Source organism: Pholis gunnellus, assembly GCF_910591455.1.
Source record: "Pholis gunnellus genome assembly, chromosome: 19".
Classification (NCBI taxonomy): domain Eukaryota; kingdom Metazoa; phylum Chordata; class Actinopteri; order Perciformes; family Pholidae; genus Pholis; species Pholis gunnellus.
This window is the reverse complement of record NC_136546.1, coordinates 20,486,267-20,508,033: the sequence shown is the minus strand read 5'-3', so window position 1 is coordinate 20,508,033 and position 21,767 is coordinate 20,486,267. Positions and strand designations below refer to the sequence as shown.

Here is a 21,767-nt window from a genome sequence, read left to right as displayed (position 1 = left end):
GAGAGCCGTCCACGGGAGTAGAAAGCTCAGGAACAAACGTGGCACCTCGGGTGAGTTAAAGGTGCGACATCGCAGCAGACTGTCTCTACGTGTTCTACGTACCCGTCGGAGGTCGTGTCTCCTCTTTAGCTTAGTTTGATTTATTGCTTCTCGTTGGAAGTAGAAACTGTTCTTTCCGTAAATAAAACGTTCACATTCCAGCGGAAACATCAGATATTCAGCGTTCCAGTTCGAGATGTTCATGAGATTTTAAAACACTTCTGAGATCAAATGACGTCCTGAAACAGATTCTAAGATGAATCACAATGAACACGTGAGGAATCACTGCGTTTGGCAAATTATGTTTCCTTTGTGTAAAAAGATCAAAATTTGAAAAGATGGTCCAGAGATTATTCATTTATTGTGCAGCACTGATCTGGTCTCAAACAGCCTGCGAGGAGTTGCATAATGATTTCACTTTGCTTAATAAACGCAGACAAACAATAATAATAATAATAATAATCATAATAATCATCAGTGAGCTGAATTACTGCTCGGCCAAAAGAAAACAAACCCAACGAGGGTCAAAGTCAAACGTCGTCTCTCTCATTAGCTTCACACATTAATCACACGCAGCGAGGAGATAAAGAGGAACCAGAACAAATCAACCACATTCTGGAAAGACAAAAGGAAAGAAAGAATGTTTAAAGAATGTTTAAGTCGTGTTTAGTTTAGTCGCTCACGCTGACGCTTTGTGCAAGTGTTTGACTTGTTCCTGTAAGAACCGGAGGAGACGATGTAAACAGCAGGTTTAACGAGGAAGCAAACACACCAGAGACACGTCGGTGTCACAATCAGGAATGCATAATTACAGAGAAATCACCTTGTTTTTTTGGGGAGGAGGAGGAGGAGGAGGAGGAGGAGGAGGAGGAGGAGGAGGAGGCAGCTCTGAAGAAAGAAAAATAAATTCCTACTTGTGGCGTTTAAACCCGTGTTAAAGTAGCAGTAAGGCCTCGTAGTTAAGACAGGAACAGAACTCCCGGGATGTGATAATTTAGTCGGATGTTTCTGCATAAGGTTCAAAGCAGAACGTGGCTCCTCCCCCAATTTGAAGAACCGCAAAGCCGGCGAGAAAGAACGACACCGTGAGGAGAACAAAAGGACAGTAGAGAGAACCTGTTGGCGTCAGAACGCTCGCTCTGCTTACTTTAGGTAGCTGGTGCATTTTGTCCCTTTTGTTTTTAAAAAGTGTAGAAGCCCCTCCCCCTCCACACACAAGCCCCTCCCCCTCCCCTCCCCCCCACAGACCGGGTCTACTTGAGCGCGCTCTGCAGCATGGCCGTGGCGTAGGTGGGCCGCGCCTGCCGGCTCTCGATGGCGGTGCGGAGGTACAGCGTGCCGCCGCACCGATCCCAGAACTCCTCGAACTGCCGGGGGAGGATCTCCGCTCCCCTCTTCCTGGAGAGACCCGTCTCCTCCAGACTCAGCTCGCACATCTCCATGTCGTCCTTCCCTGAGGACGCAAGAGACGGAGGAACACGTGACGACACGACTAAATATACAACTGATGAACTATTTTATCACATTTGAGGACAAACCACACCATGTTTTGTGAACTTTTTATGATCTACGATGTTTTTCTAAACTTTTTAATGACAGACTATATATTATGACTTTTTAATGTCATTTTACACGTTATAATATTTGACATTTTAATGTTTTTTTTCTTTCTTTATGACATTTGAATTAATGAATTAAATGAATCCTAATTAGAGCGCATCATCCGGCTCACCCCACGGTCACTAACGAGAGGACGAGAACATCAGAAGCTATGACCTTTAGGGTCCGACTAATACTTGGAGCACTCGCTACCGTCCCATCAGGGTTTAATGCAATGGAAACGTTCTGTGCTCCAGTAAATAGGACGGACCTGAGATACGGACCATCGTGACAGTATAATGACGATGTGATGTTCTTTGTTGGATTGGTGAATGTTGGACTTGTGTTGTTCATTCTGAATAAAAAGTGGAGCGACTGAGCTCCAGCAGACGACGCGTTGCTGCTCGTTTCCACTCAGTGAGTACAGCTCAGCACATCTGCAGCTGTAGAGGCAACAGCAGCTTCCAGCTGTGTGTGTGTTAGTCTCCCACATCCTGCTGCTGTCTGGACCCCCGCTGCACCAAAACACCGCTTCACTTTTAAATCACACGACGCGGCTTCAACGAAGCTCCCGAACGTTCCTCAGCAACAGCAGACGGCCGCGACGCTCAGAGAGTCTAATAACGGGAACGACGGCGGTCGAGTTCTGCTCGTGGAGAACGTGATCGTTCTGCTGAGGAAGGTTCTCCGTCGCTCTCATCCATCAGTCAAACACCAGCTTCCAGAATAAAGGAGCGCGTTATGATGTTAATATGTTCTCTAATAAAGAATAAACGTGTTTTCCTCGTGGGGTTATGAAACCGGAGCAGATATGATATGCAGAGGACTTCGTGTCCTCGTCTCTCTGCTCATGAACTACGTCACGTAACGTGAATCGATCCGCGCTGCAGCCGTCACCGCCGGGTTCTGATGAGAGCCGACAGGAAGCTGAGCTCTGACGTCCTCCCGGGAACATCTTCACAAATCCCGATCGATGAAATCGTGCCGAGACGTCCGACTCCTCACGAAAACAAAAAGCCTCACATCGCCTAGTGCAGGACCGGCCCTTCATCATTATGATGATGATGATGATGATGATGATGATGATGAATGTGCTGCACAAAGTCAAACGTTCATTAAAATGTCACTTTTGAGTATCGACTTGTCCTTCTACCCTTCCTTCCTTCCCTTCCTTCCTTCCCTCTCTCCTCCTCCCTCCCGCCCCTCCATGTATTCCCGGTTTGTCTAAAGAAGCTTCGCTCCGCACTGACCTGCCACCAGCACGATGGGGTGTTTATCCGGGTGCAGCTCCATCTGCCGGGCGATCCAGGGCCCGTCGAAGTGTGCGTACCACCAGCCCTTCTTCTTGTTCTGGGGGTCTTTGTACTGGTCGCCCGGCCGGATGAACGGGATGCGGAAGTAGCGCTGCTGCCGGTTCATCGCCACCTCGTACTGCCGCGCCGGGATGATGGGCGGGGCCGGGTTCTGCTGGGCTGTTTCATTGGATGCAAAATAAATTTAAAAAAAAGACCCAAAACGTGAGACGTCTTCACTGAAACGACAGCAGGAGTCAGCGGCCATGTTTACATGCAGCCTTGAAGGGGAGGATGGAGAAGCCTTCAGCCGTACTCCTGCTAATCAACCCGAGCAGTAACGCACAGACACGTCTTTACAAAGTGTTACAGAGTCAGTGTACAAATAAAACAGGAAACGTTAGTTTCTGCAGTTAGCTTAGCTTAGCATAAAGAGGAAAGTCTACCAGCACCTTTAAAGCTCACTGAACACGGCGTACTTTGTTTCATTACGATTTAAAAGAGTAAAAACAAGAATTTAAAATGTATTTTTCTAGACTTGCTGCCTCAAAACGAGACGCGTGTTAATCAACGAGCTCCATCTTCTCACAGCGTCAGATTATTAGACTTTTAGACAAATATTAGACGTTAAATAAAGAGCAATAGTACAGATTAAAACAGGAATATGGCTGTAAAATAATAAAAACATGGAACAGAGCAGTGAACCAGAGACATGAAGCGTGCCAGATGTTCATGGAGGGGTTTGCATTCTCATGGAACATAAAACACATTATTATCTACAGAAGCGTGTTTTTAAATAAAGAAACTCTGCAAAAATGCTCATTTTAATAAGTTTATAAATCAAGGAATGTGCATAAAAGACTTTCTTTATGTTGTACATTACGTTAACAGAAGAGGTTTTATTTCTTTCTTCAGTTCATGATTCAGCAGCTCGATGACGGGTTGAATCGGATTAAAACTCGTTAAATTGAGTCTTTTTGCAGCATCAGAAAACTATGAAACATCTCTTCTGTTTCACCGTCACCAACAGAATGTCACCCAAACACCACGAGAACAAAAAGCACTGCACCCCCCCCCCCCACGTCTAGAGAGGAGGAAAGATTCCCAACAAAGAGAACTCAGTTTCTGGTTCTTTAAGGAAAGAATTGTGAGTCACGGAGCGCTCGAGAGCTGCTTCGAGGGTTCAGGGCCGATGAAAACAACGAGCACGAGGATAAGCTGGCAACAGCTCACGCTCACGTCCCGGACTCAAGGAGTTCAGCTTCTGTCTCTCATGACTTCATATTCTACGTTTTCAACCGACGACGACTTCCTGAACAAAGTCTGTAAAAAGCTGCAGTTTCATTTATCTGTTCAGCTTCTGAACGCCCAAAAGTTTGTTATGTAGATATACACGTTATCTGTGCCTCGCCAAAATATAATATAAAGTTCATTTGAAAATAAATAAACTCAACAGCAGGTTGACTCGACAGACTTGAAGCCTGAAATCCTCATTATTATTATTATTATTACTATTATTATTACTATTATTACTACTACTATTATTATTACTATTACTATTATTACTACTATTATTATTACTATTACTATTACTACTGTTTTTATTACTATTATTATTACTACTATTATTATTACTACTATTATTATTATTACTATTATTACTACTACTATTATTATTACTATTACTATTATTATTACTATTACTATTATTACTACTGTTTTTATTACTATTATTATTACTACTATTATTATTATTATTACTATTATTATTACTATTATTATTACTATTACTATTATTACTACTATTATTATTACTACTATTATTACTACTACTATTATTATTACTATTACTATTATTATTACTATTACTATTATTACTACTGTTTTTATTACTATTATTATTACTACTATTATTATTATTATTACTATTATTATTACTATTATTATTACTACTATTATTATTACTATTACTATTATTATTACTATTACTATTATTACTACTGTTTTTATTACTATTATTATTACTACTATTATTATTATTATTACTATTATTATTACTATTATTATTACTATTACTATTATTACTACTATTATTATTACTACTATTATTATTAATATTATTACTACTATTACTATTACTATTATTATTATTACTACTGTTATTACTACTGTTATTACTATTATTTATCGTTAAATGCTTTGATAGCAGTGAGATGAAGATGAATGAGTTTGACTCTTTAATAGTTACATGAATCTTTTTGTAAAGTCTTTTTCTAAACATTCATTCGTTTTCTCTCCACATTCAAACGTTAAACATCAGGTTTAATCAGCAGCTCGTCCTTCACACTGACCCTCATCAGGCCGTGATGATCGGTAGTTAAAGTCGACACCTTCAGCACCGTTTCTCCTCTTCCTCCCGTCACACTCCTGTTAACGTGACCCCCCCCCCCCGCTGAGTATTCCTCAGTGTGGGAGTTTGAATAAGTCGCCTTCGGCTCTTTATCACGAGGTGGAAGTCGACGGCTTCCAGCCTCAAAAAATCGCTCAAATAATTTCTTCCAACACACGTCTCAATAGAAAGGCAGCGGTTGCCGTGGAAACCCCATCCTCCACCACCTGAAGGGAAACTTCATCATCGAGCCGAGAGCAACAAAAACCAGAAGAACCCAGTGATCCCAGTCAGGAGCAGCCCCCTACTACGGTGGGTTAGGGTTAATAAGGTGGAGGTGATGGGGGGGGTTAGGGTTAATATAGTGGGGGGGTGGGGGTTAATAAGGAGGTGATATGGGGGGGTTAGGGTTAATATAGTGGGGGGGTGGGGGTTAATAAGGAGGTGATGGGGGGGGTGGGGTTAATAAGGAGGTGATGGGGGTGTAGTTCTGCTGTTAGTTGGCGTCACACACTGGAGGACACTTACATGCTTTGTTCACAGGAGGAGCACGATCTGAAAGTAAACATGCCAGGTTTTACACACACGGACGTACAGCGACAGGAAGTGATGCAACAAAGTTGCGGATGATGACTGAGCTTTGACGTGGTAATCGTGTTATTCATCACGAGATGAGACGAAACGATGAAACGAGTACAACGAGAGAATGAAATGTATTTTACATCTGCAGAAGATTTACATTAAAGACATTAAAGTTCTACTTCAAAGGTGGAAATATGTGGAGAAATGTGAAAATGAAGCAACACATTTCTGAAAGTAACACAAGCGCTCAGTAAACTCTTTAACAGAGTATACAAGTATTGTGTGCATCAACAAAACACATCAATGAGTCCCAATGTTCCTTCATCACCACGAACTCTGTGGTTTAATCTGACTTAATCACGTACAAATACTCACAAGAGCACCTAATGTGGATTCATACGCCGCTGAAAATAGTCCCCGACAAATGAAACTATTTATTTGTGTTCTTAAAGCTGCATTCTCTCTAGTGTCCACCAGGGGGCGACTCCTCTGGTTGTATAGAAGTCTATGAGAAAATGACTCTACTTCTCTCTTGATTTATTACCTCAGTAAACATTGTAAACATGAGTTTATGGTCTCAATCTCTAGTTTCAAGTCTTCTTCAATACAGCATGATGTTCATTTAGTACATGATGGTCCATTTAGAGTCAAACAGACCATAAAGCAGGGGATGCTTTAGGGGCGGGGCTATGGTCACTTCCTGTTCACTGGTCGCTAAAAGACAACAACATGGCGACGGACAAAAAGCCGACCTCGAGGCTTCAAAACGTCCACAAACCAACGAGTGACGTCGCGACGACTACGTCCACTTCTTATATTCCGGCGGTGGTTTGGATTCAACCAAAGTCTCACAACGACTAACAGACGGAGGCAGCAGAAGACCAGCGCCGCCCCGTGTTGTGAGAGGTTAGATCACTGTTCCTGTGAATGGAGTCATCAGTGAAACAATAAAGAATCAAACATGTCTGACCTCTGATGACGGACCGCTCCTGAATCTATAAGACCGAGTCAGATTCACACCTCAGGTATGTACACATGTATCCGTCAGACGGTGTGTGTGTGTGTGTGTGTGTGTGTGTGTGTTCCAATCAGCAGTCGGCGCACAATAAACGGCTCCGAACAAGAGCTCTCTGTCGTCATGACAACCTGGCGGCGGCGGGCGGGAGGTGAGAGTCGGTTTTGTTCGTCGTGTCTGAGCGACGAGTTCAGGTCACCGGGCAGAGTTCACACTTTACACGTCCACGTTCAAGACTTCAAAGAGACGTGGAGACACGTTTGTAGCCATATTTCTGTGACTCAACGCACGAACCACTTCATCACACATGAGGGGAGAGAAGGAGAGAAGAAGAAGAGAAAAATACAAGAAGAAGAGAAAGAAAATAATAGATAAGAGAGAAGAGAAAGAAAGATACGATACAACAAGAAGAGAAAGAAAAGAAAGAAAAAAAATAAGAAAAAAATAAAGATACAATACGCCAAACTAAGCTAAACTCAGCTAAGCTAAGAAAAGATAAGATAAGATAAGCTAAGCTAAGATAAGCTAAGCTAAGAAAAGCTAAGCTAAGAAAAGATAAGATACGCTAAGATAAGCTAAGCTAAGCTAAGAAAAGCTAAGCAAAGATAAGCTAAGCTAAGCTAAGCTAAGCTAAGATAGAATGTGAACAGGTATTTATAGAAGAAAAGCTCATATTTAAATCTTCCATTGAAGCCTGTTGGTGGTCTGGTCCTGATGAAGTCCTCTACCTGTGATCAAACCCTCACTCTGCAGTAATGCGTAGCGACGTCGTACCGTAGTCGGTGACGGATTTGGGCGCTCGCTGCTCCGTCTCCGTGTTTCTCTTCTTGTTCTTTGACTTCCAGGCGTGGTAAACTTTGAGCCGGCGGTGGAACTCCTCCCTGCAGGCGGCCAGCAGCTCGATGTCTACAGGAGAACAAATAGGAAGACGACATCAGCACGAGGACACGTCAGGAGGACATGTCTTCTTCTTCCTGGTCACACAGGTTCTTTCAAGTAGGGTTGATTCTCAGACCAACAGCAGCTGCTTTCAACCATTTCATTATATGACTTTTAGTTTTCTGGTTTCATTTCAAATTATTTTCACCTGCAAAAATTGGTGTTAAAACCAGGAGACAACCTCCGGTTCTGTGTTAAAGCTGCATTCTCTCTAATGACCACTAGGGGGCTGGTTGTATAGAAGTCTATGAGAAAATGACTCTACTTCTCTCTTGATTTATTACCTCAGTAAACATTGTAAACATGAGTTTATGGTCTCAATCTCTAGTTTCAAGTCTTCTTCAACACAGCATGATGTTCATTTAGTACATGATGGTCCATTTAGAGTCAAACAGACCATAAAGCAGGGGATGCTTTAGGGGCGGGGCTACACAGTGATTGACAGGTCCCTACGTCACTCCTCAGTCCTAATATGGTCACTTCCTGTTCACGTCCACTTCTTGTATTCAGTCTGTGGTTAAAACCGTCATTTCTTTTCTTTATCGATATCGGGACTAAAAACGACGGATTGGTGCGTCCCAAACTAAAATATCTTTGTATGAACCAATAAGATTCCTCTTCACTGTCCTCACACTGTTTGTTAACGACGAGCCTCACAACATGATTACAGACAGGTATATTGATTTTTGTTAATTTCCTCTCTAGAACTGCCACAACAATCAATATCTTTACAAGAAAATCAATATGTGTGAATGTGGTGAAGCGGCGTTAAGAGAACACACTTCATCAGGATGATTCCGATCATTTCAAACAGTCAATGCATCATCCAACAGTGATCAATGAGATGCTTAATGCACACTAAGTGCTTCGGTAACCTGAGCAGAAGAGGCAGACAAAATATAAATGAAAAAAAAACAACAACTTTGCAATTTAGCGTGTGGAGCAGAAACCACTGCAGGATAAAAACAGATGTGAACAACCCCATCGCCGCTCTGTTACGTTTCATTCTGCAGATCATCACATCAGTATTCAATCTGCCCGTCTGTCTGGGAGGCGAGGTGTGTGTGTGTGTGTGTGTGTGTGTGCATCAGCTTCTCCACACACACACACTCGTTTCCCTCTTCGTCCTTCACGCTTCCAGCGGGAGGATGAGGACGGGTGAGCTCCGGGTTAAGCTCCACATTATGAGGGCGAAACAGAAGGAAGAGGTGGATATATTCGCTTTAGCTCCATTATTAAACCATTATCTGCCCCGAGAAGGCGGGAATATTAACACACCCACTATCAGGGTGAACTTATGTTGTTGAAGAAGTATTTACGTCTGTTACTGACCACAGCTTACATGTACTTGTCACACATGAAAACATCGGGATTGTTTTATGCCCGATGATACAAAACGACTGGTAATGACTCAATAATACTAAAATGCTACATTTAGCAGCTTTAAGCTGCTCTGAACGAGACCTTCATCTGCTTTCTAAATGTCAGTACGAAGGTTAAGTGGTTCTCATCGGTCGGGTATGTCACGATGACAGAATCTGGTATTGTCGTATTTACTTTGAAAGCGATACCACCGCGGCATCATCACGGTGAGTTTTTTTGTCCAAAGAGCGGCGGATTCACTCCCACGTGAGAGAAGTGGCCATAAAACGAGGCCGAGTTCTCAGAACATGAAAGTGAAGCAGGTGTTTCTGTCAGAGCGGGTCTGTTTGGTGGGAACGAGGCTAAAATACTTGTGATTTTGATATTTTAATGGCCTTACAGTTTCGACCTGATCAGAAGTTAATTGTGGGTCATTCAAACGTAACCAGTTCATCCTCTGGGGAGCAGGAGTGTGATCAGTATGTTTCAGTACAACCTCCCTGTTATGTTTGGAGATATCTCGTGGACATTGTTGACATTTTCACTTGAGAGTGGTGCTCGAGGAAAGTTTACAAAAAGTGCACAAAATCAAAGGGTTCATCCTCTGGGAAGCATGAATATGCTTTTGATACGTCATGCGTACAAGTGAGAATTTTGTTCTGATGTTAGTTAATCGTCTGAGGAAATCAAATTATTTAGTTTTTCAACATGTTTGGTAAACTTTGAAGTTGATCAAAACATGGATCATAAGGATCAAACAGGTTCATCCTCTGGAGAGCAATAATGAGCTCCAAAATAATCATTTAAAGATAAGATTATTAAATATCAAGCCTGCAAAGCTTACAATTTGGCTGGAGCTGCAGGGGAAAGGTCAAGCAGTGAGACCGTTGTTAGGACTCATCTTCTGGGGACAATGAACCCTCATAACAAAGAAAATAGAACGATGGCTATTGGCAGATAATTTGTCATCGAGCATCGAGGGAAAATGTTGGCTTAATAGTGGTGCAAAAGCAAAGGTCATGTTGTCAGCACAAGGTATTTGAAACCTTCCTCTGGGGACCAAGACAAATTATAAATTCCATGTCATTCTGACCAACATCCCCTCTGGACCACAGTGTTCAAAACCGGCCTGTTTAAAGCGCGACGATAACTGAACAGAAGTGTAAACGCTTGCTGTCTTTGTTGCGGGTACTTCAAAAGATTTGCAGGTTTTTTCCGGTGTTTATTTTGGGGTGAATTCCATCGACGCCATGTTGCCGATGACTCGGCGACACTCACCACACGAGGTGTTGATGGCGTCCCGCAGCTCGGCGTACTTCCACTTGCTCAGCTCGTACTTCTTGGCCCCGGCAGCAGCCTTGGTGGCCTGGACCTGTGGACCTCTAAACAAGACAAGGGGGGGGGGGGGGGGGGGGACGCCGGAAAAGTCAGAAAACAAATATCCTACCAGCATTGCATTGTGGGAAAAAAACCCGGCAGCAAGGGGAACGTAAGAGGACGGCGTCATTCGCTTCAATCTGAATTTGAAGGATTTGCAAGTTATGTTTTAACTTATTAAGAACTAGATGGGTGAAGTTTACAGATAGAAGTACAACAAATAATTATTATAATAAATAATATAATTTGATTTAATGCCCAATGTTATAGTTTGAGACCTACTGACTCCAACAAATACTATTAATCCTGTTATATATTTGTCATTTTTACGTCAGTTACGTGTTGTTAAAGGCAGCGAATAAGTCGTTCCTCTTACAGTAAACTCCACCCGACCTCAGAGCAATAAGGACAGATTCAACACAACAGTATTAACATTGGTTGCAGACGTTAAGGTGAAAGCGAGGAACGAACGGGGAGTCAGATTAGCAGCATCGTAGTCAAAGGAGGAAAAAGAAAGATGGCTACAATAGAACTACAGAGGGTTTGAGATCATTGTTAGAATGCATGCCGTCTCAGTCGCCAGGAGTCAAAATAGCGCCTCGTTAATCCGTGACCGGGATTAAGAACACCGGGGAAATTGGGAGGCGGGACCCCGCTGGTTCTCTAATCCTATTGGGTGTCTCTGGGGCGAGGGGGGATGACATCACTCACGGCAGTAATCTGTGGAGACGAGAGCGTGACCGAGGCTTCTAGTTCACTGGATGTTCAAGAGGTTAAAAATACCTCAGCAGATTAGCACGAGGTGAACACGACGAGCTACCGACAGCTGCACTAAAAACAAAGTTCGGGAAGGATTTAATAACTAAAAAGCTCAATATTGGTTATTAGTAGTGAACCGTAGTTAACTTCACAGTGTGAATAAAGTTTCACTGACTCAGTAGAACTCGTGTTTCTAGTCTCTGATCTCTGATCATGTTTCACTGTAAACAACCAATCAGAGGAGAGCTAGTAGCGTTAGCAGCACCGCTAACGGCTAACCAACGGATGATGCCTTCAGGCTCTGCTCAGTGAACATGAGTACTGGCTGAAGCTACATTGTAACGTTATCATGATGCGTTCACGTCATCTGTAAAATGTAGTTTTGGTGATAAACTTGAATAAATCCAGTAGTTTGAAGGAGATGTTTTCACATGAATATAAAATAGATGTTAGAGATGAATTATGATGTTTAACTTCTAACACGAGCTCTAAGCTCATTATAATCTCCTTAAAGCTAGTGTTGAAACACCAACAGGTTCCGTTTTAACCATTTTGTTTTCTTTGAAACATCCAGAAGTCAGAAGCAGATCAGATGACGTCATGACTTCGTCCCAAGTCGTGTTTTCTACTGAATGAGCCTCTCAGAAAATGAAAGAGTGAAGGAAATGAATGGTTGATCATAAAACAATAAAACAAACTAAACCACACCGATGTGGTCTGGTTTAGAAGCAGCGCAGCAGGAAGTGCGTATTGAGGATTATTGATCAGACTTCTCAGTAGATCTATAAACACTGACTCCGGTTGGAGCTGACGGTGTTTTTACTGGAAAAGTGGAGTAAAAATCAGGAGTTCTTCACATTTAACGAGCAGGTTCAAACGTCTGCAGGTCGACGATCAACGAGACGAAAGGTGCATTAAAATAAAGATTAAGATGAAGAAGAAGAGGACGAGACCTGCAGCGGATATCAAACTGTTCATCAGAGTTCTTCAATTAGATCAAAATCATCAACGAAATCAACGTTGGGAGGATTTCTGCCTCTCGTGTGATCACAGATCTGCTGCATCGAGGCGATCGATTGATGGAGATTCGTTCTGAGCGTTCGTACCCACCTCGCCAGCAGCTCAGTCATCTCTTTCGCCATTTCCTCCCTAAAAAGCACCACGTCAGCGGTTTCACATGTTAGTAAAACGTTGGATCAGGTCGTTTCTTGTTTACAACCAAGTATACAAAGTACTGCACAGAAATACTCATAGTAGATAAATAACATGAGGAAGAAGAGGAAGAGGAGGCTTTAGGAGAGAAGAGAAGAGAAGGAGGAACAAAAGAATGTATGAGAGTGATGAAGAAGAAGAAGAAGAAGAAGAAGAAGAAGAAGAAGAAGAAGAAGAAGAAGAAGAAGAAGAAGAAGAAGAAGAAGAAGAAGAAGAAGAAGAAGAAGAAGAAGAAGAAGAAGAAGAAGAAGAAGAAGAAGAAGAAGAAGAAGAAGAAGAAGAAGAAGAAGAAGAAGAAGAAGAAGAAGAAGAAGAAGAAGAAGAAGAAGAAGAAGAAGAAGAAGAAGAAGAAGAAGAAGAAGAAGAAGAAGAAGAAGAAGAATTTGCAACAGAAATAATGTTTTGGTTGATTCCACCAAAAACATTTTGATCTCTTTAACGGTGGAGCGACTACTTTGATGTTTACGGACGTTTTATGTCACATAATATTTAATAAACTGTTCACAACGTGTGTAAAGACGGAATCTAAACACTCAAACCTGCTCCTTTAGTAATGTATTTATGTATTGTATTGTGTAGTACTGTGTTGTACTGTGTAGTACTGTGTTGTATTGTGTAGTACTGTGTTGTATTGTATAGTACTGTGTTGTATTGTATAGTACTGTGTTGTATTGTAGTGTTTGCTGTTGAACTGTGCTGATCATATTAGGACTTTAATAACCTGCTCAGGGACTACAGATGAAAACAAGCTTTAACGTTGATTAATGAGCACCGACCCTGTTAAATAAAGAGATACCTGAAGACTTCAACGCACTAAAGCTACTTTGCAGCACTTTGTGGACTTAATTACATTTCCTCCAAAAGCATGAAGCAGCATGAACAGGTGAAGGAGAGAAGAGAGGAAGAGGAGGATGAACGAGGAAACGAGAACATGGAGAAGTCATCTTTAAGGTAACAGTCTGTCTGTTCTACATGTTCTACATCTTAAATGATTCAGTAAAATGAGTCAAAAATAAAAAGTTGTATTCATGTTTTTTCTGCTCGTTTTCAGTCCGTTTGTGAGAGAAAACACATTTAATAAATACTAAAGAGATATTAGTAAAACAAACTGTGTCAGAACTACAAAGTGCTGCGAAGCTCCAGCGTCCTCGACGTGAGGACGAGGAACGGGAACTAAAAAACACGCTGAGAACTTTGAACGTCTCAGGATGCAGCGCTGAACCGGTTAACAGATCTCAGGAGGGACTCTCTACAGAGAGCTCAGAAACACAGGGGTGTGTGTGGTCCCTGAAGGTGTCGTGTGTCGGTACTGAGAGAGCTCAGAAACACAGGTGTGTGTGTGGTCCCTGAAGGTGTCGTGCGTCGGTACTGAGGGGAACCTACATGGTCAAGCTCTTGAGCTTTGTGGTTCCAGCGGAGCTGCAAACAGAAGATTGTAGGATTATGAGACGGAGCGACACTGAACAATAAAAGTAACAATAAATCAGGAGGAAGGTGATTGTTCTTCTGATCAGACGACCCGGATTCATCAAACAGCTGGAACATCGTCACAAGATGGTTTAACGTGATAACGATCTTTAAACGTGCTTAAATCTCTAACGTTGGTTAATAGTGACGATGTGTTTCAGACTCATGTAGATCTGTAGCACACAAGTCATTAAGTCAATGATTTAGTTTGAATATGTTTAAATCTGTGTGTTTATTTATTTTAATTGTCATTTAATATTCTCAGTTGATGTTTTTATTTATTTGCATCACTGATATCTGTTGTGCTTCAATTAGTACAGAATATTATCATCGTTTCAAGAGAATAATGATTAAAAGAAACGTTAATCTTTGTTCTTAATAAATGAAACTAACAGAAGAGTTCATATGTATTTACTCACGTGTTTCTTTAAACACAAAGCCTTTAAATGTGTGTAGTTCTGCAGCGTTCTGTGTGTCTGTTGATCAGAACGGCTTTAACTGGTCAACTGTTCAATGCAGGACGTGGTTTATTCTATTTATAGCACATGTCTAAATGTCAAATATATAAATTACAGAGTTGTCTTTAAAGGTCACTTGAGACTGAGTCATGTGATTATTATTATTATTATTATTATTATTAGAGATTTCTCCTCATGTTTGATAAAAACGGGCCCGGATCAGGTTTCTGGTCACAATCAATGTCGGTGCAATAAATGAAAAGCATTGAACAGTTAAAGGTTCTTCTATGTGAATGAAAGATGGAAGAAGAAGAAGAGAGCCTTCTGTCAGACGGCTGGGTTGGGGGGGGGGGGGGTGTTACAGCATGCAGGGGGTGTTACGGGTTAAAGGGGGATTGGGGGTTAAATTAAAGGGCTAATAAATGTCCGGGTCTTACGCTGCTCTCTCTGGGGACGATGGAACTGAGGAGCCGTTACTGAGAGGAAAAAAAAACAAAAGAAAGAAGAAGAAGACGGTTAAACATGGAGAGACGGAGTTAAACCACATCGACAGGAAGCTGTTGAGAAGAACTCCTGCAGAAGAAGAGAGAGGAGCGACCGCTCCTCAACGCGTCACACAGTGATGCATCATCAACAGTAAAACATGCGTCACAGAACATTCAGCGTGTTTCTTTCCACAGCGAGTCAAACATCACAGCAGACACACTGTGAGAGAGCAGAACACAAAGAGTTAACTCTCCATCCGCATTATGAAGACACTTTACCTTAGAAGTCTTTATAGAATCATTTTTACAGTATAAGTATGTTTATAACGCATTAAAGACAAGAAACCAACCACAACAGAGCCCACATCTCCTACAGTGGAGAACCTTTGACCCGTTACAGACAACTCCTGTTTTTTTATGCTCAGAACTGAAATGTCCTCGAGCCCAACGAGGCAGGATGATGAGGTTCCTGCTCAGAGCGTCACAGCATGAAAGCCGGGTTTACCTGCGCAGGCCGGCGTCGTTCTGCGCCTCCTCTGGGATGAGCTCCGACTCGCTCTGGGCGATCCTCAGCGCCAGCTCCCTGTCCCTCCTCTCCTGCTCCAGGACGGTCTGCCGAGAGGCGTCCTCCTCCCGCTCCGCCTGCAGCTGCAGCTCCATCTCCACCTGAACCACAGGAAAAAGAGTTTTAACTGCCTGCTGCACCGCCCGGAGAGTCGTCGTCTCTCCGCCGCCGGCGACACATGTTCACGAGCTGGAAGTGTCGGTGAAGGACCGTCTACCATCTGCAGGTCAGATGAGATCCGGCTGCTGCGTCCTTCACTTGACAAACGTCGTCTCTTTAATAAACCTGACGGCTCCGTCAGGAGTGAGACTGTTCTACGAGCCAGCTGTTTACAAATGCAGATGTCCTGAAGAGCAGATGTTTGCAGCTGTATCACAAAACAACAACAACAACAACAACAACACGCTGTTTTGTTTCAAGGTGGGCCGTGATTGGCTGGTCACACACAGCAAATGTAGCTAATATAGCTAATGTAGCTAATGTAGCCTCCAGAGGTCTCACTTCTTTCTTCTTTAACTTGTTTTTACTTTTCAAACTTCCGTCTTCACTCGAGGATGTTTATTAGACTTCACACATCTGGACACACTTGAGACTTTATATGTTTTTTTTTTCTTTATACTTCTTAATTAAAAGCTGTGATTTGCAACATGACATCATCACCGGTCATGTGACTTTGACAAGTTTTGGACCGACGGTTTTACCGCATTACTCATATTCTCACCGATACATTATGGAGAGCAACAAAATAAGTTTCAATCTATATGCAGACGATACACCGGTTTATATAACCAAATAACCAAATAACCAAATAACTATATAACGGTATATAACGAGTCGGTCCAGTTCTACGGTCTTTACTCCGACTTCCTGTCTGTCAGAGAACCGACTTCATACTGTTGGCTTATAAAGCAGCGAATGCTTTATTACATTGTGAACCATCCGGACCCGTCAGGTCTGCTTCCTGTCCCCCCAGACTCAAAACTAAACCCGGACAAACAGCGTTCAGTCTTTAGGATTCATACATCTGAAGCTGGTGGAGGTGCGTGAGGTCTGTATGGAAACGCAGCCTCGGGGGCTCCGGGACGCCGGCCAGCAGCTTTGATCCAAACGGACGCCGCGCGCCACTAAAATCTGCACCTGATCCGGCCGGGTCGACGCCCCCCCCCCCCCCGGGGCTCCACTGGAACCGGGCCTCAGCCACGGCAACAGACGGGCTGGACGATGAACATAAAACCCAGAGAACCGTGAAAGCCGCCGTCTCTCTGCTCCGCCACACAAACACAACGTGTTGGCATCGGGAAGCAAGAACGTTGCATCTGCTGCAGGTTTTAGATATCCGTCCTGCTACTCTGGACGGAGGTTTAACCATCTGCTAACACCCACCTGCATCTTCCTCTCCTCCTCCTCCCTCCTCTTCCTCTCCTCCTCTTCCTGCTTCCTCTTGTGCTCCATCTCGGATTTCCTGACGGAGGGAAGAAAAACAGAAAGAAGGGGAAGAAGATGAAAGAAGGGAAAAAAAAAGACAGAATCATGAAGAGAAAGAGAGAAAAGAGCAGCGAAGGAGACAGAACAATAAACTTCTTCTTCTTCTTGTAGAGATCACGTGTTCTCCTGTCTGGTTCTCTAAACTCATCCACTGCAGGAGAACACTGACTGTCACCACCGTCCCTTTGAGCTGGTTTCTCTGCTCTTTGCCTCTTTATTTCTGTCGTGCGCTCACATGAAACCAGACGCTCTGACATGACTGTTGTCCTCTCGGGTTCAGGCAGGAAGTGAAGGTTGTTTCTTCTGCTGCACACAGGAGTGACGTGCAGTCACAACCTTGTGCGTAACCGTTCGGCTCTAAGAGGAACTAAACAAGGCGTGTCGGTGACTTTTATCTTCTAAACGACCTCCGGTCTGTGACCTCCAGCTGGATTCTTGGGACTTCATAACTTGCCAGCGGAGGAGACCGAAGGGACGGCAAAGTGGACCATAAAGTGGAGTCCGTCATCTCTAATGTCTTACATTAGCGGGCAGCGGTTTGTGACGAACACAACGGTCCCCCATCAGTCCTCCTCCAAGACTTCTCAGGAGGAGGGCCGAGAGGACGGTCACACGACCGACACCGTCCGGGATTCAGACGCCTCACCGGCAACAGATCTCCTTCATTCTCACATGTTTTTATACTTATTCCTGCTGAGCTGCACAAAGAGGATCTGGAAGTGCCTTAAAGGGACAGTACTGATGTTCTGTAGTGTGTGTTTGAGGTTCTTCACAGTCAGGGTTCTACTGCAGGAGACGAGCTTATAGAACCAGCACGAGACCAAAGTGATGTTCTGCTGCGGGCGTATTTTAGACTCCTAGTGAACGCTGTATTTAGAACGTTTCACCTCTTTACCTTGCTGTCAGACACCGAAACTCTGAGTATTGAATCAATTAAAACAAGCCTTTGCCTCTTCTGTGCTGAGATGACGTCATGTTAAACGTTTATCTGAACCGTTTGACTTCTTCTCTCTCGTGGTGACGAACGTTAAACTGAAGCAACAAACCCGGCTCGTGTATGAAAATACATCCCTGTGGCGTCGTTATGTAAATCCTTAAAATGAGTGGACACTGAGTGCTTCTGTCCACTGCAGCAGTTTTTCGCCGGGTCGAAAGAAACGCAGACAAGTGGCTCTTAATTTGTTGTTTTTGCTGCGTACGTGACGGCAAAACCACCAAAAAACCTTCAACACTCACATCTTCCGGTCGTCCTCCTCCTGCTTGCGGCGCTGCTCGTCCTCCTCCCTCCTCTTCTTCTCCCGCTCCATCTCCTCCTCGATGCGTCGCAGCCTCTCGCGCTCCTCCTCCTCCTTCTTCTTGTCCTGCATGGCGACGAGCAGCTGCTCCGACCGGGTCACCAGGGCCTGGTACTCGTGGTCGATGTCGATCCGGGTCATGACGGTGCGCTGACGGGACACGGAAGCAGAACAGAGTTATAATTATGCATTCAGGCCTTTATCTGGATATGTTTCCCACCCAATACAAACTCAAAACGTCCTCCACGTTCACCGGCTGTCTTTAATCATATCGGCCTCTTTGGAGCGCCTCGAGTTTGGTATTTTGTGGCTACGCCATCTTGGATTTTGTGCCGTGGGCATCTGAAGCTGTTATCTACGCTCTCCTCAAAGATTTAACCTGAGAACACAGGAGCTGCTGGTCTCCTGCTGCCTCCTTTCAATCCAGACTATAGTGTATAGTTACTGTGTATGAGAAGAGGACGTAGTCATCGTGACGTCACTCGTTGGTTTGAGGACTGATGTTTTGAAGCCTCGAGTTTGGCGATTTGGCCGTCGCCATTTTGGTTTTCTTCGCAACCAGTTAACAGGAAGTGACCATATGTGGACTGAGGAGGAGTGACGTAGAGACGCCCTAAAGCATCCCCTGCTTTATGGTCTGTTTGACTCTAAATGGACCATCATTTAGAGTCATTTTCTCACAGACTTCTATACAACCCGAGGAGTCGCCCCCTGGTGGACACTAGAGAGAATGCAGCTTTAACACTCTTCAGAACCGGAGGTTGTCTCCTGATCGAGACACATTTTCAGAGCTGTGTTCATGTCCAAAGAACGCTCCTAACACCAGAGTAACCGTAGTCACTGACGGGTGCTTCACCGCGGTAAATGTCACATGATTTAGAAGAACAAACTCGGCAGAGAGGAGCTGCTGTCACTTCAAAAACCTTCTTCTCTCTGCAGCTTTGTCGTGCAGCGACTTGGCTGTCGGAGGATAAAAGGTTGAAGTGACAGCGAGATGCGTATGAATATTCATCTGCCGCGAGACGGCAACACGTTTTGCAGCGACGCCTGAACACACCGCCGGTGACCCCGTGAGAGTCCTGAGACGTTGCAGCTTCAGTGTCTTGTCTGCAGCTCTGACGTCCTCGTAATCACAGCAGAGAACTTCCTGCAAAGACGTTTGTCGGCTTTTGGCCGCGATCGTTAGGATTTACGTTGAAGGAAATAAAACTTGCTGGAAAAGATTTACGTGTTCTCGCTGCCTTTTCTGAGGATGCAAGCAAACGTAAATCTTTTTAAATCAGATAAATCTTTCACTGGATCACAAACTCCTCTAACTTCTACTGGATGCCGACTATTTGGAGTAAAGTTGAGCGTGTTTGATCATCCGACTCTCTCGCCTGGTGTCTCACCTGATGTGCAGGAGATTTATTTCCTCGCTCATCAGACCTGTTGACTTTTACTTTTTCCCTGACGCAGCGCTCATTTAAGTAGAAGAGGCGGCCACTTTAACTATGAAAGGCTGCAGGAGAAGCCTCCTCTGTGCTTTATAGCAACGCTACGGAGCCCTGGAGTGGACAAACAGAGAATAGATAAAGAAACCCGGGCCACGCTTTATTCATGCACATAATATCGAGAGACAGAACCACAGACCATCCTTTCTCTGCAGTGCTGCTGCTACAACAAGTTAAGTTGATTCTGAGCTTCCAGGGCAACATTTGGTGCCAACTCATCAGAAATGAAATCATCCTAGAGAAGTCATAACTGGATATGAAACCTCCGAGTCAGGATATAATCCACAAGCTCTCAATATCCTCTTTAATTGCCTTTTACGAACAATATCCCTGAAAAAAAATGAATAACTCATCCTGAGCTGAGGTTAAGTTTAACAAATGATTCTCTATGCAGGGCTTTCTACAGCCAGGGGGGGGGGGGGTGTTAAAGCTGCATTCTCTCTAGTGACCACCAGGGGGCGACTCCTCTGGTTGTATAGAAGTCTATGAGAAAATGACTCTACTTCTCTCTTGATTTATTACCTCAGTAAACATTGTAAACATGAGTTTATGGTCTCAATCTCTAGTTTCAAGTCTTCTTCAATACAGCATGATGTTCATTTAGTAAATGATGGTCCATTTAGAGTCACACAGACCATAAAGCAGGGGATGCTTTAGGGGCGGGGCTACACAGTGATTGACAGGTCCACGTGGAAAGTTATATAAACCGTTTAATAAATTGGAAAAGCATCACAAGCTGGACTTTTACCGTTCAATATATATAGATATATATATATATCTATATATATATATATATATATATATATATATATATATATATATATGTTTTTTAATAATTCCTGGGGATCAAATCTGTTCTCGTTGCGTCTAACAGCACCGGCTGTCTGTCAAACTGCTCCGCGTGCGGTTTAATTTCATGCTGCCCGTCATTCACCGAGAGGAGGCGGAACTCTTGTCAAAACGGGTTGAAACAAACCCCCACATGTGTGTGTGTGTCACAGCAGACAGCACAACAAAGGCTGAGGAGGAATTCAGGCTTTATGGGGGAAATTCATAGATAATAACAACAATAATAACGGCGTCCGTCCCTCCCCCACCTTGATCTGGACCATCAGGGAGTCGATGGCGGTCTCCAGACCCTGGATCTGTTTGCTCATCTCCTGCTTGCCCTCCTTCAGCCCGGCCACCACCTCGTTGAAGCGACCCATCCTCTTCTTCAGGTTACGCACCTTGACCAACCCGTCGATCCTGAGACACACACACACACACACACACACACACACACACACACACACACACACACACACACACACACACACACACACACACACACACACACACACACACGTTGGAGGTTTTAATTTAAACTGATTTTTGTTCCATAAAGTCTTCTAAACAGTGAGGCAGCAGAGTTTTAGTCTCACTTCCCACAATGCAACTTGTTTTCTTACTTCTTTTGTACTAATTACATAGTTATTACTCTTTTGTTTAAACATGATTATAGTTGTATTCTTGGTGTTTTTTGTGTCATCGTCTCATCATATTTAGATTAAATCAGAATCAGAAGCCAGCGAGTTAAATACGGGAAATAAATTACAGATCACTCTTCAAAAAAAAAACCCTCAATCGTGTTCCTGATGTTTGATTCTTGCGTAATCCGGTTTGATGAGCGTGAATCACGTCGTCGTCTGATCAACGAAGTCCGACTGATGTTTCCATTTCAGGAGAAATGTTCAAACACTGATCGAGAGGAAAGTCATTTTGATTTGGTCGTTAAAAAACTGACTTTTACCTCCATGTTTGTAGTTCTGTTTTTGTCAGTTATTATTATTATTATTATCATCCTGTGTTATTCGGGGAGAATCTCCGGAGACCTTTCAGGTGAGAGGAACCTGAAGGCATCATTACTTTAAACCGACAGAAAACACAGAAGAAGAAGAACGATCGACAGAAG

General features: G+C 43.4%; 1 protein-coding gene across 5 annotated transcripts in view; it reads right to left on the bottom strand.

Annotated features, from left to right (window-relative positions):
* Positions 1 to 1,290: 1,290 nt before the first annotated feature.
* The window catches only part of LOC306711382 (unconventional myosin-VI-like), an 84,848-nt gene continuing 64,371 nt past the window's right edge, over positions 1,291 to 21,767 (bottom strand). Inside the window, exons 25-36 of one of the 5 annotated variants that reach the window (XM_079180308.1) lie at positions 20,911 to 21,061; positions 18,262 to 18,470; positions 16,924 to 17,002; positions 15,481 to 15,641; positions 14,928 to 14,966; positions 13,949 to 13,984; positions 12,464 to 12,502; positions 10,496 to 10,599; positions 7,691 to 7,822; positions 5,848 to 5,874; positions 2,889 to 3,110; positions 1,291 to 1,492 (exon numbers count right to left, since the gene is read on the bottom strand). In XM_079180308.1, the coding sequence (XP_079036434.1) occupies positions 1,293 to 1,492; positions 2,889 to 3,110; positions 5,848 to 5,874; positions 7,691 to 7,822; positions 10,496 to 10,599; positions 12,464 to 12,502; positions 13,949 to 13,984; positions 14,928 to 14,966; positions 15,481 to 15,641; positions 16,924 to 17,002; positions 18,262 to 18,470; positions 20,911 to 21,061 (1,399 nt within the window). In that variant the 3' untranslated portion in view covers positions 1,291 to 1,292. The remainder of the gene's footprint in view (positions 1,493 to 2,888; positions 3,111 to 5,847; positions 5,875 to 7,690; positions 7,823 to 10,495; positions 10,600 to 12,463; positions 12,503 to 13,948; positions 13,985 to 14,927; positions 14,967 to 15,480; positions 15,642 to 16,923; positions 17,003 to 18,261; positions 18,471 to 20,910; positions 21,062 to 21,767) is intronic. The other 4 variants (XM_079180309.1, XM_079180310.1, XM_079180311.1 and 1 more) reach the window with 4 other exon arrangements.